This window comes from Chiloscyllium plagiosum, chromosome 18 (assembly GCF_004010195.1).
Source record: "Chiloscyllium plagiosum isolate BGI_BamShark_2017 chromosome 18, ASM401019v2, whole genome shotgun sequence".
Taxonomy (NCBI): domain Eukaryota; kingdom Metazoa; phylum Chordata; class Chondrichthyes; order Orectolobiformes; family Hemiscylliidae; genus Chiloscyllium; species Chiloscyllium plagiosum.
Window position 1 is genome coordinate 43,967,188 of NC_057727.1, and position 18,660 is coordinate 43,985,847.

The window sequence follows — 18,660 nt, forward strand, 5'->3', positions numbered from 1 at the left end:
TCCTTTTCCATCACTATTTTAAAACGAATAGAATTATGGTCGCTGGCCCCAAAGTGCTCCCCCACTGACACCTCAGTCACCTGCCCTGCCTTATTTCCCAAGAGTAGGTCAAGTTTTGCACTTTCTCTAGTAAATACATCCACATACTGAATCAGAAAATTGTCGTGTACACACTTAAGAAATTCCTCTTCATCTAAACCTTTAACACTATGGCAGTCCCTGTCGATGTTTGGAAAGTTAAAATCCCCTACCATAACCACCATATTATTCTTACAGATAGTTGAGATCTCCTTACAAGTTTGTTTCTCAATTTCCCTCTGACTATTGGGGGGTCTATAATACAATCCCAATAATGTGATCATCCCTTTCTTATTTCTCAGTTCCACCCAAATAACTTCCCTGGATGTATTTCCGGGAATATCCTCCCTCAGCACAGCTGTAATGCTATCCCTTATCAAAAATAACAATGTTCACTGTTGATTGGTGATAACATATACTCAATATAACAGTTACTTATGTGCTAATAAAAAAATCATTTGACATTTTGCTTAAAATTAATTCTGATGCCGCATTACAATATTTTTGAAAACTGAAGCAAACTCTTTGATGATATGGGATTATTTCCACTGTCTAAAAGCAAGGCATTCTCAGAATAATTTGAAAGGTTGATTGAATGTTAATCTTTATGTCAAGGTTGGAGTAGAAAGTGGTGACAGTGGTGTACAACAGTTATACTAAGGTTCTTGTTAGACTGCATCTGGAGTGCTGTAGTCAGCTTTAGACACTGCATCTCTGGAAGGATGGACTGAGTTTGGGTGCTGTCCAGATTCACCAGAATAACACTAGGGCTAACAGGGTTAACTAATACGGATAGGTGTTTTGACGAGGCTTCTATTTCCTCATTCTGATGGAGGGCTTATGCCTGAAACGGTGACTCTGCTGCTCCACAGATGCTGCCTGACCTGCTGTGATTTTCCAGCGCTACACTTTTTGATTCTGATCTCCAGCATCTGTAGTCCTTACTTTCTTTTATTTCCTCATATAGAGCAGATTAAAGGGTGATCTAATTGAGATATTTAAAATGATTAAAGGTTTTGACAGTTTAGATGTACAGACATAATTTCCTCTGGCAAGAACAAGGTGTCATAACCTTAAAGTTATAGCTATGTTTTTTTAAAATTCACTTGGAGTCACTGGCTAGGCCAGCATTTATTGCCCGTCCCTAGTTGCCCTTGAGAAGATGGTGCTAAGCTGTTTTCTTGAACTGCTGCAGTCCATGAGGTTGATATCGAGAAACGTTTCATACAGATGGAGAAATCTGCAGAATCATTCCTTGATCCACTTATGGATTACTAATCTCGTGTTTGCCCTTTCAACCAACGATACTTGTCAGGAAATCTCAAAATCTGAGGAAAACATTTCAAAATGTTGTGAGAGAGTGCAATATAATTTTTAAAAAATGAGGAGCTGGCCTGAGTCAGATCGTACTAAAGGATTGTACACACTTGTGGAAAACTGGGAAATTCTGGCAGAAGCTCACTCAACTTTTCTGCAGTGCCATTCATTTTTTCAGAAGATATTTGGAATGGAGAAAATTATCATTTTAATTTATTTAATATCCCCGAACAGTGCAGAAAAATAACAAACAGCAATCTTTACCGTCAGAGAATTGCAATCAGCTGTACTCTTCCAATGTTCATAGAACATCTGGTATAATACATTGAAAGGTAACGTGTCAAACAGGAGACGCATGGGGCTATTATAATAATTCCACAGGGAGGGTCAATTAACCGTGAACATCATCTAAAGTGCAAGATAAAATTTCTGGCTTTTTTGTTCACACCCATTCAAGAATGAATGGCTTACATTTCTTTGCCATGGTTTGCCTGATAAATACCTAGTATTTTTGTGGATATCATAGAAAGTGAAGGGTATTCAGTCTGCCTTGCATAACATGAGTGCATTGAACTAAATAAACCAAATGGTTTTGTTTTTCCACGAATTCAAACACCTTAGCCCCCAGAACATTCTACATCTATGTGGAACAAGACCAAATAATGACCAGTCTGATGCTCTAAAAGTGGTGATGTTTCCACAACATAAATGGAAGGCAATGACCATCTCTAACAAGAATGTGCTCACCTTCCTTGATATTCAATGGTACAACAATTGCCCACTCCGTCATCATCATTATTGGGCTCACTTAACCAGAAATTCAAATAAACCCGCTACATGAGTACAGTGACTACTGGTGCAGTCCTTGAAGTGGGTAATCTGTGTCTGAGTGGTCTACTTTTGATTGTCTTCCACACATTATCTCCTGTGTTGAACAGTGAAAGTCAGAAAATTTTCTGCTTGGTCCCATTGCCTTGGGAGGAAATTCTCCCAAAATGGCAGGGTATTTCTTCCGGTGGGGGGACAGTGATGTGTGTGATGGAGTCAGGCTAGCTCTCTCCACTGCAATTGTACGTGGACATAGACCTGCCTGCCTTCCTTCTACTAAGCTTAGTACCATTGTTTACTCCAATGTTAAGACCTCTAGCCTTCACCATGTAACCACATCCTGTACTCCATCCATTCTAACTCATGCCCCACCATCAATGGGCAGCCCATACAGGCCCTCCACAACCACCCATCAGCTCCTCACATACTTAAAGCTATCTTAATGCCAACTTATTCCAAACCAAATATCACCATTGCCCTTATACCTTCCATCCAAGTCATCCAATGTCAATCATTAACACACTTCTAGTCTATTTAATCTTAACATGATTTCACAGTTCTAAATATCTATTACAGCCTTCAATAAAGCTACAGTAAATTATTCCAATTTATGAAAGCCTACTCAAAACATTAAATCTCCAGTTCTGAACTCCTTATAATAAAAAGATGACTCCCACTCATAACCCCATCAAATACAACCAATCCTTTAATAATGTTGAGCTGTCCATCAAATTGTGAAATGAGGGCCCCTACTAGAATAATCATATTTTGTAGAAACCAGCTAAACATAAAAAAAAGTTGCAACTCTTTAGGATAATTTCAGCAAACTTCTGCACTATCTGCTAGTTCACATCTTTTTCTTTTAATTGCTCATGACACTGCTGGCCTTTTTTTTCATTTTTAAAGGACAGAGACTGAGATAACTTACTTCACAGCTTGAAAGTTCAGTCGAACCTCTTGAACTTTCAAATGCATTTACATGTGCTTGAAAAGAATAGTACCTCTCACACTATATTTAAGGCAAAATTAGGGTTTGTTTGAATTTAGCACTAAATTTAGATGGTTCTGCTGAGTTTAGATTACCCTCATCTGTGCATCACATGCGACCATAAGACCAGAAGATACATGAGCAAAATTAGACCATTTGACTCAATAAATCAGTTCTGTCTCTCGATCATAGCTGATACGTTTCTCAATGTCTTTCTTCTGCCTTCTCCCCACAATCCTTGATCCCCTTACTAATCAAGAATCTATCTGTATCTGTCTTAAATACATTCAATGACTTGGCCTCCACAGCCTTCTACACCAATGCGTTCCCCAGATTCGCTACTAATTGGCTGAAGAAATTCCTCCTCATCTTGGTTCTATAGGGCCATCCCTTTACACTTCACCCCAATGCTTCCACAACCTCCTCAGCTATTGCCTGGGGTATAGTCTACCAGGTCTGAGTGATTTATCCACTTTTAGACCTTTCAGCTTTCCCAGCAACTTCGCTTTAGTGATGGTCACTATGCTCACTGAAATTCTTGCAGTTCTGATATGCTACTGGTGCTGTCCACTATGAAAGCTCGTGCAAAGTACCTGTTCAGTTCCACTGTCATTTCTATGTTCCCCATTACTATTCCCAGCTGTCCAATGTTCATTATTGCTTCTCTCTTACCTCTTTTATTCTAAAACATGCTTGCAATCTTTGTTTATATTATTAGCTAGTTTATATTTCATCTACTCCCCACCGAAATACAAAACTAAACAATTCAAACCAATGTAAAAAAAACACTAATTATATCGATAAATAAATAATAACTAATAGCTAATTAAAAAAGGAAATCATAACAATAATAATGATAAGACAGTTGAACAAAACAAGCAATAGCCCTTGACCATCGAGCGCATACATTTATACTTATTCATATGTTCGTAGTTCCTCCTCTCTGGATACTAGATTCATTAAACAGAATTGCTATGGCTATATAAAGGCTTTTATTAATATGTGGTCAAATCTGTACCCAGGTAATCCAAAAAGGGCTGCCATACCTTATCAAAATTCTCAGTTTTATGGTGCACCAAACTCTAAGATAGTCCAAGGGAACGTGCTCCATCACTAGCTTACACCAGCTCGACAGCCCCGGGGGATTTTCAGAAGCCCACCTGAAGAAAATGTTCTTTTTTGCACAAAAACTGAGGATACTGTAAAGCCTTTTTTTGTGTGTGCATCTAATGGAAGTAAATTAATAAGACGAAGAAGAAGAGTAACCGGGTCCGTCTCCACCTCTGTCCCCAAAGCCTTCTCTATTTCACCTACCACACTGTTCCAGTATGCCTGCAGTCCATGGCTGGACCAGAGACGATGAGTGACCCATATTCACTTTTCATTGAGGACACATTGGAGATGCTCCCACTTTAAAATTTGCGAGGCGGTCTGGAGCCAAGTGGACCCTGTGGCAAATCTTCAATTGCAGGGCATGGATTCTGTTGCAAATCGAGATCCTTCTTGCATTTTCCCAGATATCATCCCATATTTCAGAAGAAGTCTCAACGTCCATTTCCTCTCCCAAACCTTACAGAACTGCTTGGATCAAGTCCAACCTATTGCTTTTAAAAGGAAGGTGGAGTCTCCACTACTCCTCAAATAATTAGGCTTCCACACCATTCTAACCTTCTATAAAACACAAACCAGTAGTTTGTTGTGATGTTCTCTGTTTGCCTGCTATACTTCAAAAGGAAAGGTGATGCTTTCCTTCTCAAGGGTTGCTAGAGATGGGATATAAATGCTGGCCTTGCCAGCAGCGCCCATATGTCTAGAATGGATTTTAAAACAAATACCCATTTGTCTTCAACATGATTATTCTGAAGGTTAAATTTAAAGGATAAGCCTACATCTTAACAAGAGCTATCAAAAGGCATTTATGAGGAAGGGTCAGAGGACCCAAAACTTTAACTCTGACTTCTTTCCACAGATGCTGCCTGACTTGCTGAATTTTCACAGCAATTTTGGATTTTATTGCTATAAAAAGGCTTGAGGCTAAATTTAAAAGTGCATGATAGTCTTACTGGTCTCCCGTTACAAACCTGTCTGGAACAAATATCGACCCAAACCGACTGAGCAAGTTACACACAAGTATATAGAATCATAGAGATGTACAGCATGGAAACATACCCTTTGGTCCAACTCGTTCATGCCGACCAGATATCCCAACCCAATCTAGTCCCACCCGCCAGCCCCTGGCCCATATCCCTCCAAACCCTTCCTATTCATATACCCATCCAGATGCCTTTTAAATATTGCAATTGTACCAGCCTCCACCACTTCTTCTGGCAGTTCATCCCATACACACACCACGCTCTGTGTGAAAAAGTTGCCCTTAGGTCTCTTTCATATCTTTCCCCTCTCACCCTAAACCTATGCCCTCTAGTTCTGGACACCCCCAGCCGAGGGAAAAGACTTTGTCTATTTATCCTATCCATGCCCCTCATAATTTTGTAAACGTCTATAAATCACCCCTCAGTCTCCAATGCTCCAGGAAAAATAGACCCAGCGTAGTCAACCTCTCCCTATAGCTCAAATCCTCCAACCCTGGCAACATCCTTGTAAATTTTTTCTGAACCCTTTCAGGTTTCACAACATCTTTTCGATAGGAAGGAGACCAGAATTGCATGCAATATTCCAACAGTAGCCTAACCAATGTCCTGTACAGCCGCAACATGACCTCCCTACTCCTGTACTCAATACTCTGACCAATAAAGGAAAGCATGCCAAATGCCTTCTTCACTATCCTAACTACCTGTGACTCCACATTCAAGGAGCTATGAATCTGATCTCCAAGGTCTCGAGGAACTTACCATTAAATGTATAAGTCCTGCTAAGATTTGCTTTCCCAAAATTCAGCACCTCACATTTGTCTAAATTAAACTCCATCTGCCACTTCTCAGCCCATTGGCCCATCTGATCAAGACCCTGTTGTAACCTTCTTCGCTGTCCACTACATCTCCAATTTTGGTGTCATGTGCAAACTTATTAACTCTACCTCTTATGCTCACATCCAAATCATTTATATAAATGATGAAAAGTAATGGACCCAGCACCGATCCTTGTGGCACTCCACTGGTCACAGGCCTCCAGTCTGAAAAACAACCCTCCACCACCACCCTCTGTCTTCTATCTTTGTATCCAAATGGCTAGTTCTCCCTGTATTCCATGACATCTCCTAGTCTCCCATGGGGAACCTTGTCGAATGCCTTACTGAAGTCCGTATAGATCACATCTACCGCTCTGCCCTCATCAATCCTCTTTGTAACTTCTTCAAAAAACTCAATCAAGTTTATAAGACATGATTTCCCACACACAAAGCCATGTTGACTATCCCTAATCAGTCCTTGCCTTTCCAAATACATGTACATCCTGTCCCTCAGGATTCCCTCCAACAACTTGCCTACCATTGACGTCAGGCTCACTGTCTAAAGTTCCCTGGCTTGTCCTTACTACCTTTCTTAAACAGTGGCACCACGTTTGCCAACCTCCAGTCTTCCGGCACCTCACCTGTGACTATTGATGATACAAATATCTCAGTAAGAGGCCTAGCAATCACTTCCCTAGCTTCCCACAGAGTTCTAGGGTACACCTGATCAGGTCCTGGGGATTTATCCACTTTTATGTGTCTCAAGGCATCCAGCACTTCTTCCTTTGTAATATGGACATTTTTCAAGATGTCACCATCTATTTCCCTACACTCTATATCTTCCATGTCCTTTTCCACAGTAAACACTGGTGCAAAATACTCGTTCAGTATCTCCCCAACCTCCTGCGGCTCCACACAAAGGCCACCTTGCTGATCTTTGAGGGGCCCTATTCTCTCCCTAGTTACCCTTTTGTCCTTAATGTATTTGTAAGAACCCTTTGGATTCTCCTTAATTCTATTTGCCAAAGCTATCTCATGTCCCCTTTTTGCCCTCCTGATTTCTCTCTTAAGTATACTACTACTGCCTTTATACTCTTCTAAAGATTCACTCAATCTATCTATATGCTTCCTTGTTTTTCTTAACCAAAACGTCAATTTTCTTAGTCATCCAGCATTCCCTATACCTACCAGCCTTTCCTTTTACCCTAACAGGAATATACTTTTTCTGGACTCTCATTATCTTGTTTCTGAAGGCTTCCCATATGCTGCAGTGGACTGTAGAAGGCTGTAATGACATGAGGGTCATATTTCTGCTGCTTGATAGAAGGAAATGCCGGCCAATTTGATTAATCGGCAGCATAGCAGTTCCATAAATCCAGAGCGAACTGTGGCAATGGAGGGGCTGGTAACATGTTATTGGAGGTTGGGGAGTGAGTTAATCTGCTAAAATGCACCACTCCCAACCACCCACCGCCCATAGACAAACACCTCTTTTCCTCCCACCTTTTTAAACCAGCTTTATCAAAAAAAAAGTACTTTAACTCCCGCCCTTCTGTCCACGCCAACCACATTATGGCATGGGCAGTAAAATATTCATGTCATTTGGCTTGTTACCAATTTCAATTGCTCATTCATTTTTTAAATGGCAGGTCAGCTATCAAAGTCAGTGCCTTCCTACTATTTTATAGGGAATGTGCCATGGTTAGTGGAAGGATTGTTGGATGGCTACTGTCTTACTTTGTGTGACACCCCAACCAAAAACATAGCCACCTTTTCAGTGTATAATTTCTCTTGTTTTTTGTGATTTTTATAATTGCCACTTATTACACAGATTGTTTTTATGGTATTCCTTGAAAGGCTGCAAAATACCCAGTATTTTGAGAAAGGTGACATGACTAGCATCTATTTGGGCTTATAATGAAATCCTTAATTTTTTGATACATGATCAGAATCGTGTCCAATAACGTAAGTGTTGATTCAGTTCTTCAAGAATGTTAAGTGACACAAAATGTCAAAACATATTCAGAAGATTTCATGGCATGATTATGATCTGCACGTTATGAACAATTCTTCAGTAAGAGTTCTTTAATCTTAAAGTAAATGTTACTTTAACCTGCCCTGAACTAGAATGTAATATTGAATGTTGTCTTTTGTGAAATATCCCCACATCGTTCCTTCTGAAAAGATGAGAAATACAGAAGGAGACCAGACTGTTAAGCTTGTCCTACTTAGGTGCATGCATTTCCACCTCTGTTTGACTCAATGAGTGATGAGATACTTTAATTTTCAATGGAAACTGTTAAGACTTGAACTGTATGCAGGTCTGCTAACCCCCTCCAGGACAAGTACAGCTCTGGCCACAGATTTATTCAGTGGAATCATTATCAACTGATATTGGAGATATCTGTAACACAATCCAAAAAGTTATACACAGTAATGTCAAGCAAGTGACAAGTGCTTTGTTCTCTGGAGCTATCAATTTAATTAGCTTTTGAATAGAAAACTGGTAGTGACATGACAAGGCATTGCAATTTTTACTGAGCAAGGTTTCACCAAAGTCCATGAAATCAAATATGACACCCACTCAGCACTACTCCCTTTGTCAATGTTATTCATACAGCAACAGAAAATATTATATGCACTGTTTCAAACTGGTATTCTGCAAGTCAATGTTCAATTTCGCAGAAGTTGCTACAATCCTGTTATTTTAAAGAGCTTCCATTACCTGTTATTGTAAAAAACAGGTGAATTTATGATTCAATGTTTAGTCACCAAATCTAGCCTGTATTAGCTTGACTGACGATACCTCTGCATAACGTCTAAGGTCCCAGTTGAGCAGGAATACCATAAGCACTATTGATACACCACAGTCATCTTAGAATGCATTCCGAGAGTGTGCTTCATTTAATCAGGTGGTGTTCTGTAAAATTGTGCAGTGAAGATTAGGGTGGTGTACTGCAAGTTGCACAAATTTGTTCCAAAGAGGAATCTTTTCATGAAGATCTCCAAGGATGATGGAATTTTCAATGGGATATCAACTGAGAGAGAACGCAGGGGAAATAGTGTAACAGATGTTTCTGCTATTCTGATATAGAACTCTACTCTTGGCTATCCCATCGAGAGGATTGTATAAATAGCCTGTTTAAGTCTTCTTCGCATTACAGATGTTCTGTCATGAGAGAAGACACAACTCCTGTTGATACAACAAGTATTGTATTCTGCCACTTCTCATGTCAGCATTTCACATTAGCAGAGAAGCTAGGCCAATAATTAACCAAAGTTAGTTTTTCTAACTTTATATGTAATTGTACTCTTCCTTACTTGTAATTTTTGTATCTGTATTTTTGGCTAATAACCAACACTAACTTTTTCCTTAAATAACTTTCAGCCACGGTGGTGTAATAACCTATGAGTTTATCTGGTTTTTAGAAAGGCTGTGGTGTTGGCTTTTTATCTCTCCACCCTTCAGGCACTCTGCCTGTATTCCTGATGAAGGACTTTTGCCCGAAACGTCGATTTTACTGCTCCTTGGATGCTGCCTGAACTGCTGTGCTTTTCCAGCACCACTAATCCAGAATCCATTTTTTTATATCAAACACTACAAAACTAAAAGAGCTTATACAAATTTGTAATTGATGGACCATTCCCACTTTGAGGACGCTACATGGTAGAACTGTGATATAATAGCACTTCAGTTTATAAGTGGTTGCTTTGAAATACTTAAAACGGATAGAGTCATAGTCAAAGAGCATATAGCACAGAAACAGCCCCTTTAGTCCAACCAGCCAATGCAAATCATAATCCCAATTACACTAGTCCCACTTGCCTGCTCCTGGCCCATATCCCTCAAATCTTTCCTATTCATGTACTTATCTAATTGTCTTTTAAACATTGTAACTGTGCCCGACACTCCCCAGGATGTTCATTCCAAACACAAACCACCCTGTGTAAAAACTTTGCCCCTCACATCTTTTTTAAATCTCTCTCCTCTCACCTTAAAAATATGCCTCTTGATCTTGAAATCACCCATCCTAGGGAAAAGACACCGACCTTTAACCCTATCTGTACACCTCATGATTTTATAAATCTGTATAATGTCACCTCTCAACCTCCTAAACGCCAGTGAAAAAAGTCCCAGCCTATCCAGCCTTTCTTTATAATTCAAACTTTCCATACCTGACAACATCTTAGTAAATCGCTTCTGAACTCTGTCTAACTTAATAATATCCTTCCTATAACTGGGCGACCAGAACTGGACACAATACTCCAGAAGAGGCCTCACCAATGTCCTGTAACCTTAACATGACATTCCAACTCCTACACCCGATGTTGTAGAATGCTGGAAATGTTCTATACAGGATATGGAATGCTAATCTCTTATTTTGCTGAAAGAATAGTATGCTTTGATAGGCATCACTGCCACTGGTTTTCAACTTTTTAAAACTGGCTAAAAAACGTTGCATTCTTATACTTCTTGACAGGACAAGTTCATACATGGACACACAATTTTAGAATTCTAGATTTGAGATAATTTTACAATTAAATTCTAGAAATAACGTGCTTTTAGCAATAAGTGAATGGGAGGAAGGGCCTGCAAAGTTAAGGGCTCATGACCTTTTCTTCCCCTCTGGTGCCAATCACCTTCATAAACAAAATAATCATAAAAGTATTAGAAAAAACTGCCAAAGTTTACTTTGAATTTTTCACATTTAAATTAGAAATCATATTTCCATTCAAATGACTGCAGAGCTGCTATTATATTAGTTTTATGAAATGATTTTGTTTATTCAACTATGACAATTTGCTAAATACAATTTACAATAAGTCTGCTTTCCAGATTCTGCACTGGTCTGAATGATTGCTTATGTCAAAGCAATAGGTTGCTGGGATTTAAGAGCTTTCAGGTTCTGCTCTCTAGAAATAAAGTTGGAGCTCTGTGAAGCCACTTCTTCGGGTTCTACAAATTGTTTCAAAATATGGAGTCGTGTCTCACTAACTGATCAAACAGCAATTTCATTCTTTTTGTAAATCATACTCTAACCCTGTAATTTTTAAAAGCATAAAATAAGGCAAGCTTTGTTTTCTTGTTAAGCTAGATGTCAAGAATGAAAGTTTAAATAACATCTAACAGATGATTATTTTATCTCATTCGCCTAATACACATATGGTTACATTATTTCTCAAATTTTTATTAAAAACAACATTCACAAAGTTTTTTTTTTCTGTTTTTCTTATGCTGACTCAAGTCCACCATGTTGCCTGGTTATACAAAACTTCTATTGATTGTTCTGGTAGGTCACTTACCTGCTGAGACAATTGTGAATGCAATTTTAACAGAGTAAACAACTCAGAGTTTCCTTTGCCTTCTGTGAGAAAGCATCTTAAGTATGGCAGCAAGGTCAAGCAGAAAATTCGGAAGTGCTGAGAAAGGTTAAAATGTTTTCTTTTCCCCAAACCTATGGGAAAGTAGATTTATGGAACATGTTCCAGAGAAAGTAACTAATTAAGGAAGGAACTGGAGTCATATCAGTTGACAAATGGAATTGAGGGACTCAGAAATGTTAACAACACCCACTGAATTTCTAGGGAGACTGATAATTCAGCATTCCCAACTGTAGAGAGTGAACAAGAGTTGTGGGATAGAAGGCTATTATGAAATATGAATGTGGGTGACGCTAGATAAAGTGAGCTAGTTGAGTTTTTCTCACCCTGCATTTTTCTCGTGCAAATAAAACAACTTTTATTTTGCAACACAATAAATATTGACATGTCTTGCTTTGGTAAAGTTATCAACCATGGGTGATAATGTGCTGCAATGTTGTCACCAAATTAAATTTACAGCCAGTTTCAAACATCCAAATTTAAATTAATTTGGCTGCATACTCCAAAATAGAATCCAAAAATGGTTGCAGTACAGGAGACCATTTGACCCACTGTATGCTAACAGTACAACTCGGAAAGTATCGTTCAGTATCATGTCAGTTTCTGTCTCTTTAGGTGCTTTTCCAATACCCTTGGGAATCACTTCACTCTCAGGCAGTATATTCCCTAATCACTCACTTTACAAAAGAAAATCCTCATTTTGCCTTTGATTTAAGGTGAGTAATGAAAACCAAATTCCTCTGCCAATGGGAGAAGTTTTTCTCTATCAATTCTGTCCAGACTCCCACAATTGTGAAAATCTCCAAAAAAACTCCCCCTAAACTTTCTACTTTTCAAGGATAACTGACCAAGAATTACTGATCTATTCATGTAAGTAAAGTCCCTCATTCCTTGAGCCATTCTTATAAATCTTTCTGCACTTTCTCGCTAATGCTTTCATACTCTTCATAAAGTGCTCAGAGGTCATCACAATTTTCCAATTGAAAGGTCAAACAAGATTTTTATCAAGGTTTGCAGTAGCTTCCAGCATCTGTAATATTTTGCTTTTGTTTTATCATAGTTTCTTGGTTTTATTGCCTCAACTTTTCAAGTCCCGAAAAGCAATGCCTTATTAATTTTTTTCCCCAACTTGCCCCATTGTCTTCAATATTTTGTTTACAGTCAATATAATTTTGTCAGGGGAGATCATGTCTAACAAATCAGATTGTATTTTTTGAGGAGGTGACAAGGTGTGTGGACAAGGATTGTGCAGTTGGTGTAGAATACATGGACTTGAACAAGACTTTGAATAAGGTCTTGCATGGTAGACTGGCTAAGAAGCAAAGAGTGCATAGGATTCAGGACAATTTGGTAAAATGTATCTCAAATTGGCTTAGTGGCAGGAAGCAGAAGGTGAGTGAAAGTAGTTATTTGTGACTGGAATCCTGTGTCCAGTGGTGTAGATGTAAATGTGGGAGGTATGATGAATAAATTCATAGATCACATAAAAATTGGTGATGAGGAGGAAAGCCTTGGAATCCAGGATGATATAGACAGGCTGGTCAGATGGGCTGAACAGTGGCAAATGGAATTTAATCCTGAAAAGTGTGAGATGATGCATTTTGGGATTACTAACAAGACAAGGGAGTACACAATGAATGGTAGGATCCTAGGAAATACAGAGAATCAGAGGAACAGAGTAGCCAAGGATATTAAGGTGACAGATGGGATACTTATTATTAGCTGAGGCACTGATTACAAGAGCAAGGAGATTATAATAAAGTTGTAAATAATGGTAGGTAGGCCATGCCTGGAGTAATGTATGCATTGTGGTCGCCACACTATTGGAGGATGAAATTGCACTGGAGAAGGTACAGAGAAGATTCCCTGAGTTGTTGCTTGGGTTGGAGAAATTCACCACTTTTTGCCTTGGAGAGGAGTAACTATTTGGAATCATAGCCTAAAAGGGTGGTAGAGGCAGGAATCATCAAGGTCCTAGGGAGTGTTGCTGAACAAAGAGACCTTGGAGTGCAGGTTCATAGCTCCTTGAAAGTAGAGTCGCAAGTAGGTAGGATAGTAAAGGCGGTGTTTGGTATGCTTTCCTTTACTGGTCAAGTATTGAGTACAGGAATTGGGAGGTCATATTGCAGCTGTACAGGACATTGGTTAGGCCACTGTTGGAATATTGCTTGCAATGCTTGTCTCCTTCCTATCGGAAGGATGTTGTGAAAATTGAAAGAGTTCAGAAAAGATTTACACGGATGTTGCCAGGGTTGGAGGACTTGAGCTATAGGGAGAGGTTGAATAGGCTGGGGCTGTATTCACTGGAGCATCAGAGGCTAAGGAGTGACATTATAGAGGTTTATAAAATCGTGAAGAGCATGGATAGGATAAATAGACAAAGTCTTTTCCCTGGTGTGGGCATGTCCAGAACTAGAGGCTATAGGTTTCGGTTTCAAAGGCCTGAGGGGCAACTTTTCCATGCAGAGGGTGGAACGTGTATGGAATGAGCTACCAGAGGAAGTGGTGGAAGGCTAGTACAATTGCAACATTTAAGAGACATCTGGATGGGTATATGAATAGGAAGGGTTTGGACAGATATGGGCCGGATGCTGGACTAGATTGGGTTGGCATATCTGGTCAGTATGGATGAGTTGCACCGAAATGTCTGTTTTCGTGTTGTACATCTCCATAACTCTTTTTAAGCACTACTTAGATTAGCACTTTAACTGCTATAGCATAGCATGCAATGTCTATGTTCTGAAAAGTGGAATTAGAATAGATGGATACTTGATGACTGGCACAGAAATGATGGACCGAATTTCCTCTTTTGACTCTATTACCAAGTTTTGCTACCCTTGAATCTCTTTATAATTGCATCCTTTACTTAATATTGTGTCTCCCCGTACATCATATCAAAATGTATATTATACATTTCAACATTAAATGTCCTCTGTCACATGTCCACCAATTCTACCATCCCATGTCCTCCTACTGTCTCTTACTACCCCTCTCGCAGTTCACAATATTTCCATGACTTGTGTTGTTTGAAAATTTAAAAATTGTACCTTGCAGTCCCAAGACATTAATATAGATCAAGAAGAACAGTGAGAAACACCTGGGAAATCCCACTCTAATACATTCTTGAGGCAAGTAAAATAGATTAGGTTTGAATCATAAATTTTCTTATTTGGAATGTGTCTCATTCAACAACACTTCTTTAACTTTTCTTTACAAGATTGTAGGAAAGTTAAATTTGAAAGGTACATTGAGAAATGAAACTTTGGCTAAACATTCCTACCTTGTAAATGCTGGATTTTGCATTCAGAAAGAATAATTCCACAGTGGTAGTGTCCTTTAGGAATGATATGTTTTCAATGTAAAACCTAAGACAAAATTATTGAAAAATGACTTAATTTCTGCATTTTCATAAGCAACAAAATAATTAATATTCTTTGCTATTCATCTTTTCATAAACATAACTCATGATATTAAAGAAGTTTCAAAAACAGTAATGTGACCTCTTTTCTGTGTTTACATAACCATTTTCAGTCAGTAACAAGGTATGTTTACACATTTAAAAGGAAAGCATCTGCTCACACACACCTCCTAGTGGTTAGCTGTAGATCTCAGCAAACAAGTCTGTTTCGCTGAGTCTGTTTCGCTGAAGATTCTTCCAAGAGTGTAGTTCGATGAATAGAGCAGGTTGTGTTATTCCCCAGTGATCAACCAGGTTCTGAAAAACCTAAAGATAATTTTAAATCCAAAACTATAAGAGAAGAATTTGGGGTAGCATGGTGGCTCAGTGGTTAGCACTGCTGCCTCACAGCAACAGGGACCCCTGGTCCGATTCCGGCCTTGGGCAACTATCTGTGTGGAGTTTGCCCATTGTCCCAGAGTCTGCATGGATTTTCTCTGGGTGCTCTGGTTTCCTCCCACATTCCAAAAGATGTACAGGTCAGGTGAATTGGCCATGTAAAATTGCTCATCATATTAGGTGCATTAGTCAAGGGTAAATGTAGGGAAAGGAGTCTGGGTGGGTTACTCTTTAGAGGGTTGGTGTGGACTTGTTGGATCTGTTTCACGCTTTGGGCAATCTAGTCTAATTTAAAGATCTCCCAGTTTTTATTCAACAAAGCTATGGAAAATCATTGGAAGTAAAAGGGGAATGAGATGATTGGATTTTATTTTTATGATCTGAAATTATTTCAGCTAATCTCACTACTGATGTTTTTTAATGAAGGACAAATTGAGAATTTATTTTCTTCACCCTATCTCCCTCAAGGTATACGTTGCTGAAAGGTGATTCCTTACACTTTAACATCAGTCACATGTGCAAAGAGTCTCAGAAGGCTGTTAACTTTGGGGGTTGGTCGATAGAGTGTGGGGGGTGCACGCAGGTGCATATATTCACATGCATTTATGTTTGAGTTATAAGGAGAGGCTGGATAGGCTGGGACTTTTTCTCCTGGAGTGTAGAAGACTGAGGATTCACCTTATAGAGATCTAGAAAATCATAAGAGGTATAGACAGCCAATGGCTTTTCTCCATGGTAGGGGAGTCTAAAACCAGAGGGCATAGGTTTAAGGTGAGAGGAGAGAGAGATACAAAAGAGTCCAGGAGGGCACATTTTTGCACACAGAAGGTGGCGAGTGCCTGGAACGGATTGCCTGAGGTAGTGGTGGAGGCAAGTACAATTTTCTCATTTAAGAAACATTTGGATAGGTACATGGTTGGGGTAGGTATATGGACCAAACACAAGCAGATAGGACTAGATTAATTGAGAGAACTGGGCGGCATGAACAAATTGAGCTGAAGGGCCTGTTTCCATCTGTAATCTTCTATGACTCTCAAGCTGGAATTGAACCTGGAACACTTACAATATTCTCGTCGTGTCTCAATCAACAAAGCTGTGAAGGGGCTGAGAGATCAGAATGATCTTTGTGAATAACTGCCTTGGGACCATTTATCTTTTCTTTATGAACCATTGAGGGAGTTGAAAGGATTTGACTTCAGTAAGCTGGAGGCTTTTAATTATATCTCACCGTTATTGTTAACGTACAAAACTTCAAAATGCAATTCCTTCTTACATTGCATTGAACAATAGTGGGCTTCCCGAAGTGGCAATCAGGACTATGATGGGGGCTGCAAACTTCAATTTGGGGTCCTGAGCCTTGAGGCAGTAGTGACCACGATGGAGCTCCAGACCAGTTTTATTCACAGGAGAAAGTTTGGGGAGTATTAGGTAAAACCTACGGACAAGTCCTTATTAAGAACGAACTCTGGTAAAACTGAAAATTTAATAGAGACAGGAGAATTGATCGGTGAGGAAAAATGTTGGAGGCAAAGCAGTAATGCCCAGAAGAAGTGATAAAGATTGTTAAAAGATAACAGATAATGCATCCGTGATAAGGAATGACACAGCATAGGACAAGAAGGATACATTGTTAAAAATAAAGCAGATTTTGGGAAGAGTCAACTTACAAAAAGCATTTATGTGTGCTAAGTTGACATATAGTTTGGAAATAGAAGGAATTGTACTCATATTACCAGGCCCTGGAGACCTCCCCCACCATCACCACATATCAGACCCTCCAGCTGTTCATAGAGTACATGGTTTCTCAATGGCAAGTTATAATTTGATGTAGTTATGCTCTGGTGCAAACTATGGACAAACTTCTTTAAGGCATTGCTCAACAAGGATATGAATTCTATAAATAAAAGGTTAAAAGTATCTTAAGAACCACATATGTTTAAAAGTCCTATTATGGCAAAATCTTAAAACGTAAAGGCAGAATCTTCTGGTCCCAGATGTAATGGGTGTAGGGTGGGAATGAAACTTGATTGGGTGAGATGGTAGTGTACCAAAACTCTGTCACCTTCCCACCTCCGATTTGAACATGGCTCTGGACAGGCAGGCTCAATTTCAATGTTTGTTGTCTACATCAACATAAATTGAGCTCTTGAAAGCTTGAGTATTGCCTGGACTGCAAGGATCAACATCCTGGGGATTAACACAGATTAGGACCAATCAAAGAAATGTTGTAACAACCATAGTGAATGCTGGAGCAACTCAACATCTGGCAACATCTGTGGAGAGAGAAGGGTTTCTGAAGAAAAGTCACACCAGACTTGAACATTAACACTGATTTTTCTCTCTGCAAATTCAGTGATTGTTTCAGATTTTCAGCACCCACAGTACTTTGCTTTTATTCAAGCATGCAAATATATAAGAACAGATTACAGGCTGGGCATTCTGTGGTGAATAATTCAGCTCTTAGCTCTCCCCAAAGTCTCTCCATTATCCACAACTCAAGTGTGATGGAATATTCTCAACTTGCTTGAATGGATAATTGGATAAAGGTTTCAGAAAGCTGAAGCACAAAGAGACTCCAGGCAGGTTGAAACAGAGATGGCTTACTCAACTGGTTACTGCGCTACCTCGTGCTCCCACGAGGAGGTTGAACAGTTGCGCTACCTCGTGCTCCCACGAGGAGGTTGAACAGTTCATCCACTTTACTAACACCTTCCACCCCGACCTCAAATTTACCTGGACAGTCTCAGACTCCTCCCTCCCCTTCCTAGACCTCTCTATTTCTATCTCGGACGACCGACTCAACACGGACATTTATTATAAACCGACTGACTCCCACGGCTACCTAGATTACACCTCCTCCCACCCTGCCCCCTGTAAAATGCCATCCCATATTCCCAATTCCTTCGCCTCCGCCGCATCTGCTCCCAGGAGGACCAATTCCAATACCAAACAACCCAGATGGCCTCCTTCTTCAAAGACCGCAATTTCCCCTCAGACCTGGTTGACGATGCTCTCCATCACATCTCCTCCATTTCCCGCTCCTCCGCCCTTGAACCCCGTCCCTCCAATCGCCACCAGGACAGAACCCCACTGGTCCTCACCTACCACCCCACCAACCTCCAGATACATCGTATCATCCTTCGTCATTTCCGCCACCTCCAAAGAGATCCCACCACCAAGGATATATTTCCCTCCCCTCCCCTATCAGCGTTCCAGAAAGACCACTCCCTCTGCGACTCCCTCGTCAGGTCTACATCCCCCACCAACCCAACCTCCACTCCCGGCACCTTCCCCTGCAACCGCAAGAAATGCAAAACTTGCGCCCACACCTCCCCCCTCACTTCCCTCCAAGGCCCCAAGGGA

General features: G+C 39.9%; 1 protein-coding gene across 7 annotated transcripts in view; it reads right to left on the minus strand.

Moving 5' to 3' along the window:
* The window catches only part of LOC122559079 (FERM domain-containing protein 4B-like), a 367,108-nt gene that overhangs the window by 136,324 nt on the left and 212,124 nt on the right, over positions 1–18,660 (minus strand). For all 7 annotated transcript variants that reach the window (XM_043708329.1, XM_043708332.1, XM_043708330.1 and 4 more), the window contains exon 5: positions 14,782–14,866. In XM_043708329.1, the coding sequence (XP_043564264.1) occupies positions 14,782–14,866 (85 nt within the window). The remainder of the gene's footprint in view (positions 1–14,781; positions 14,867–18,660) is intronic.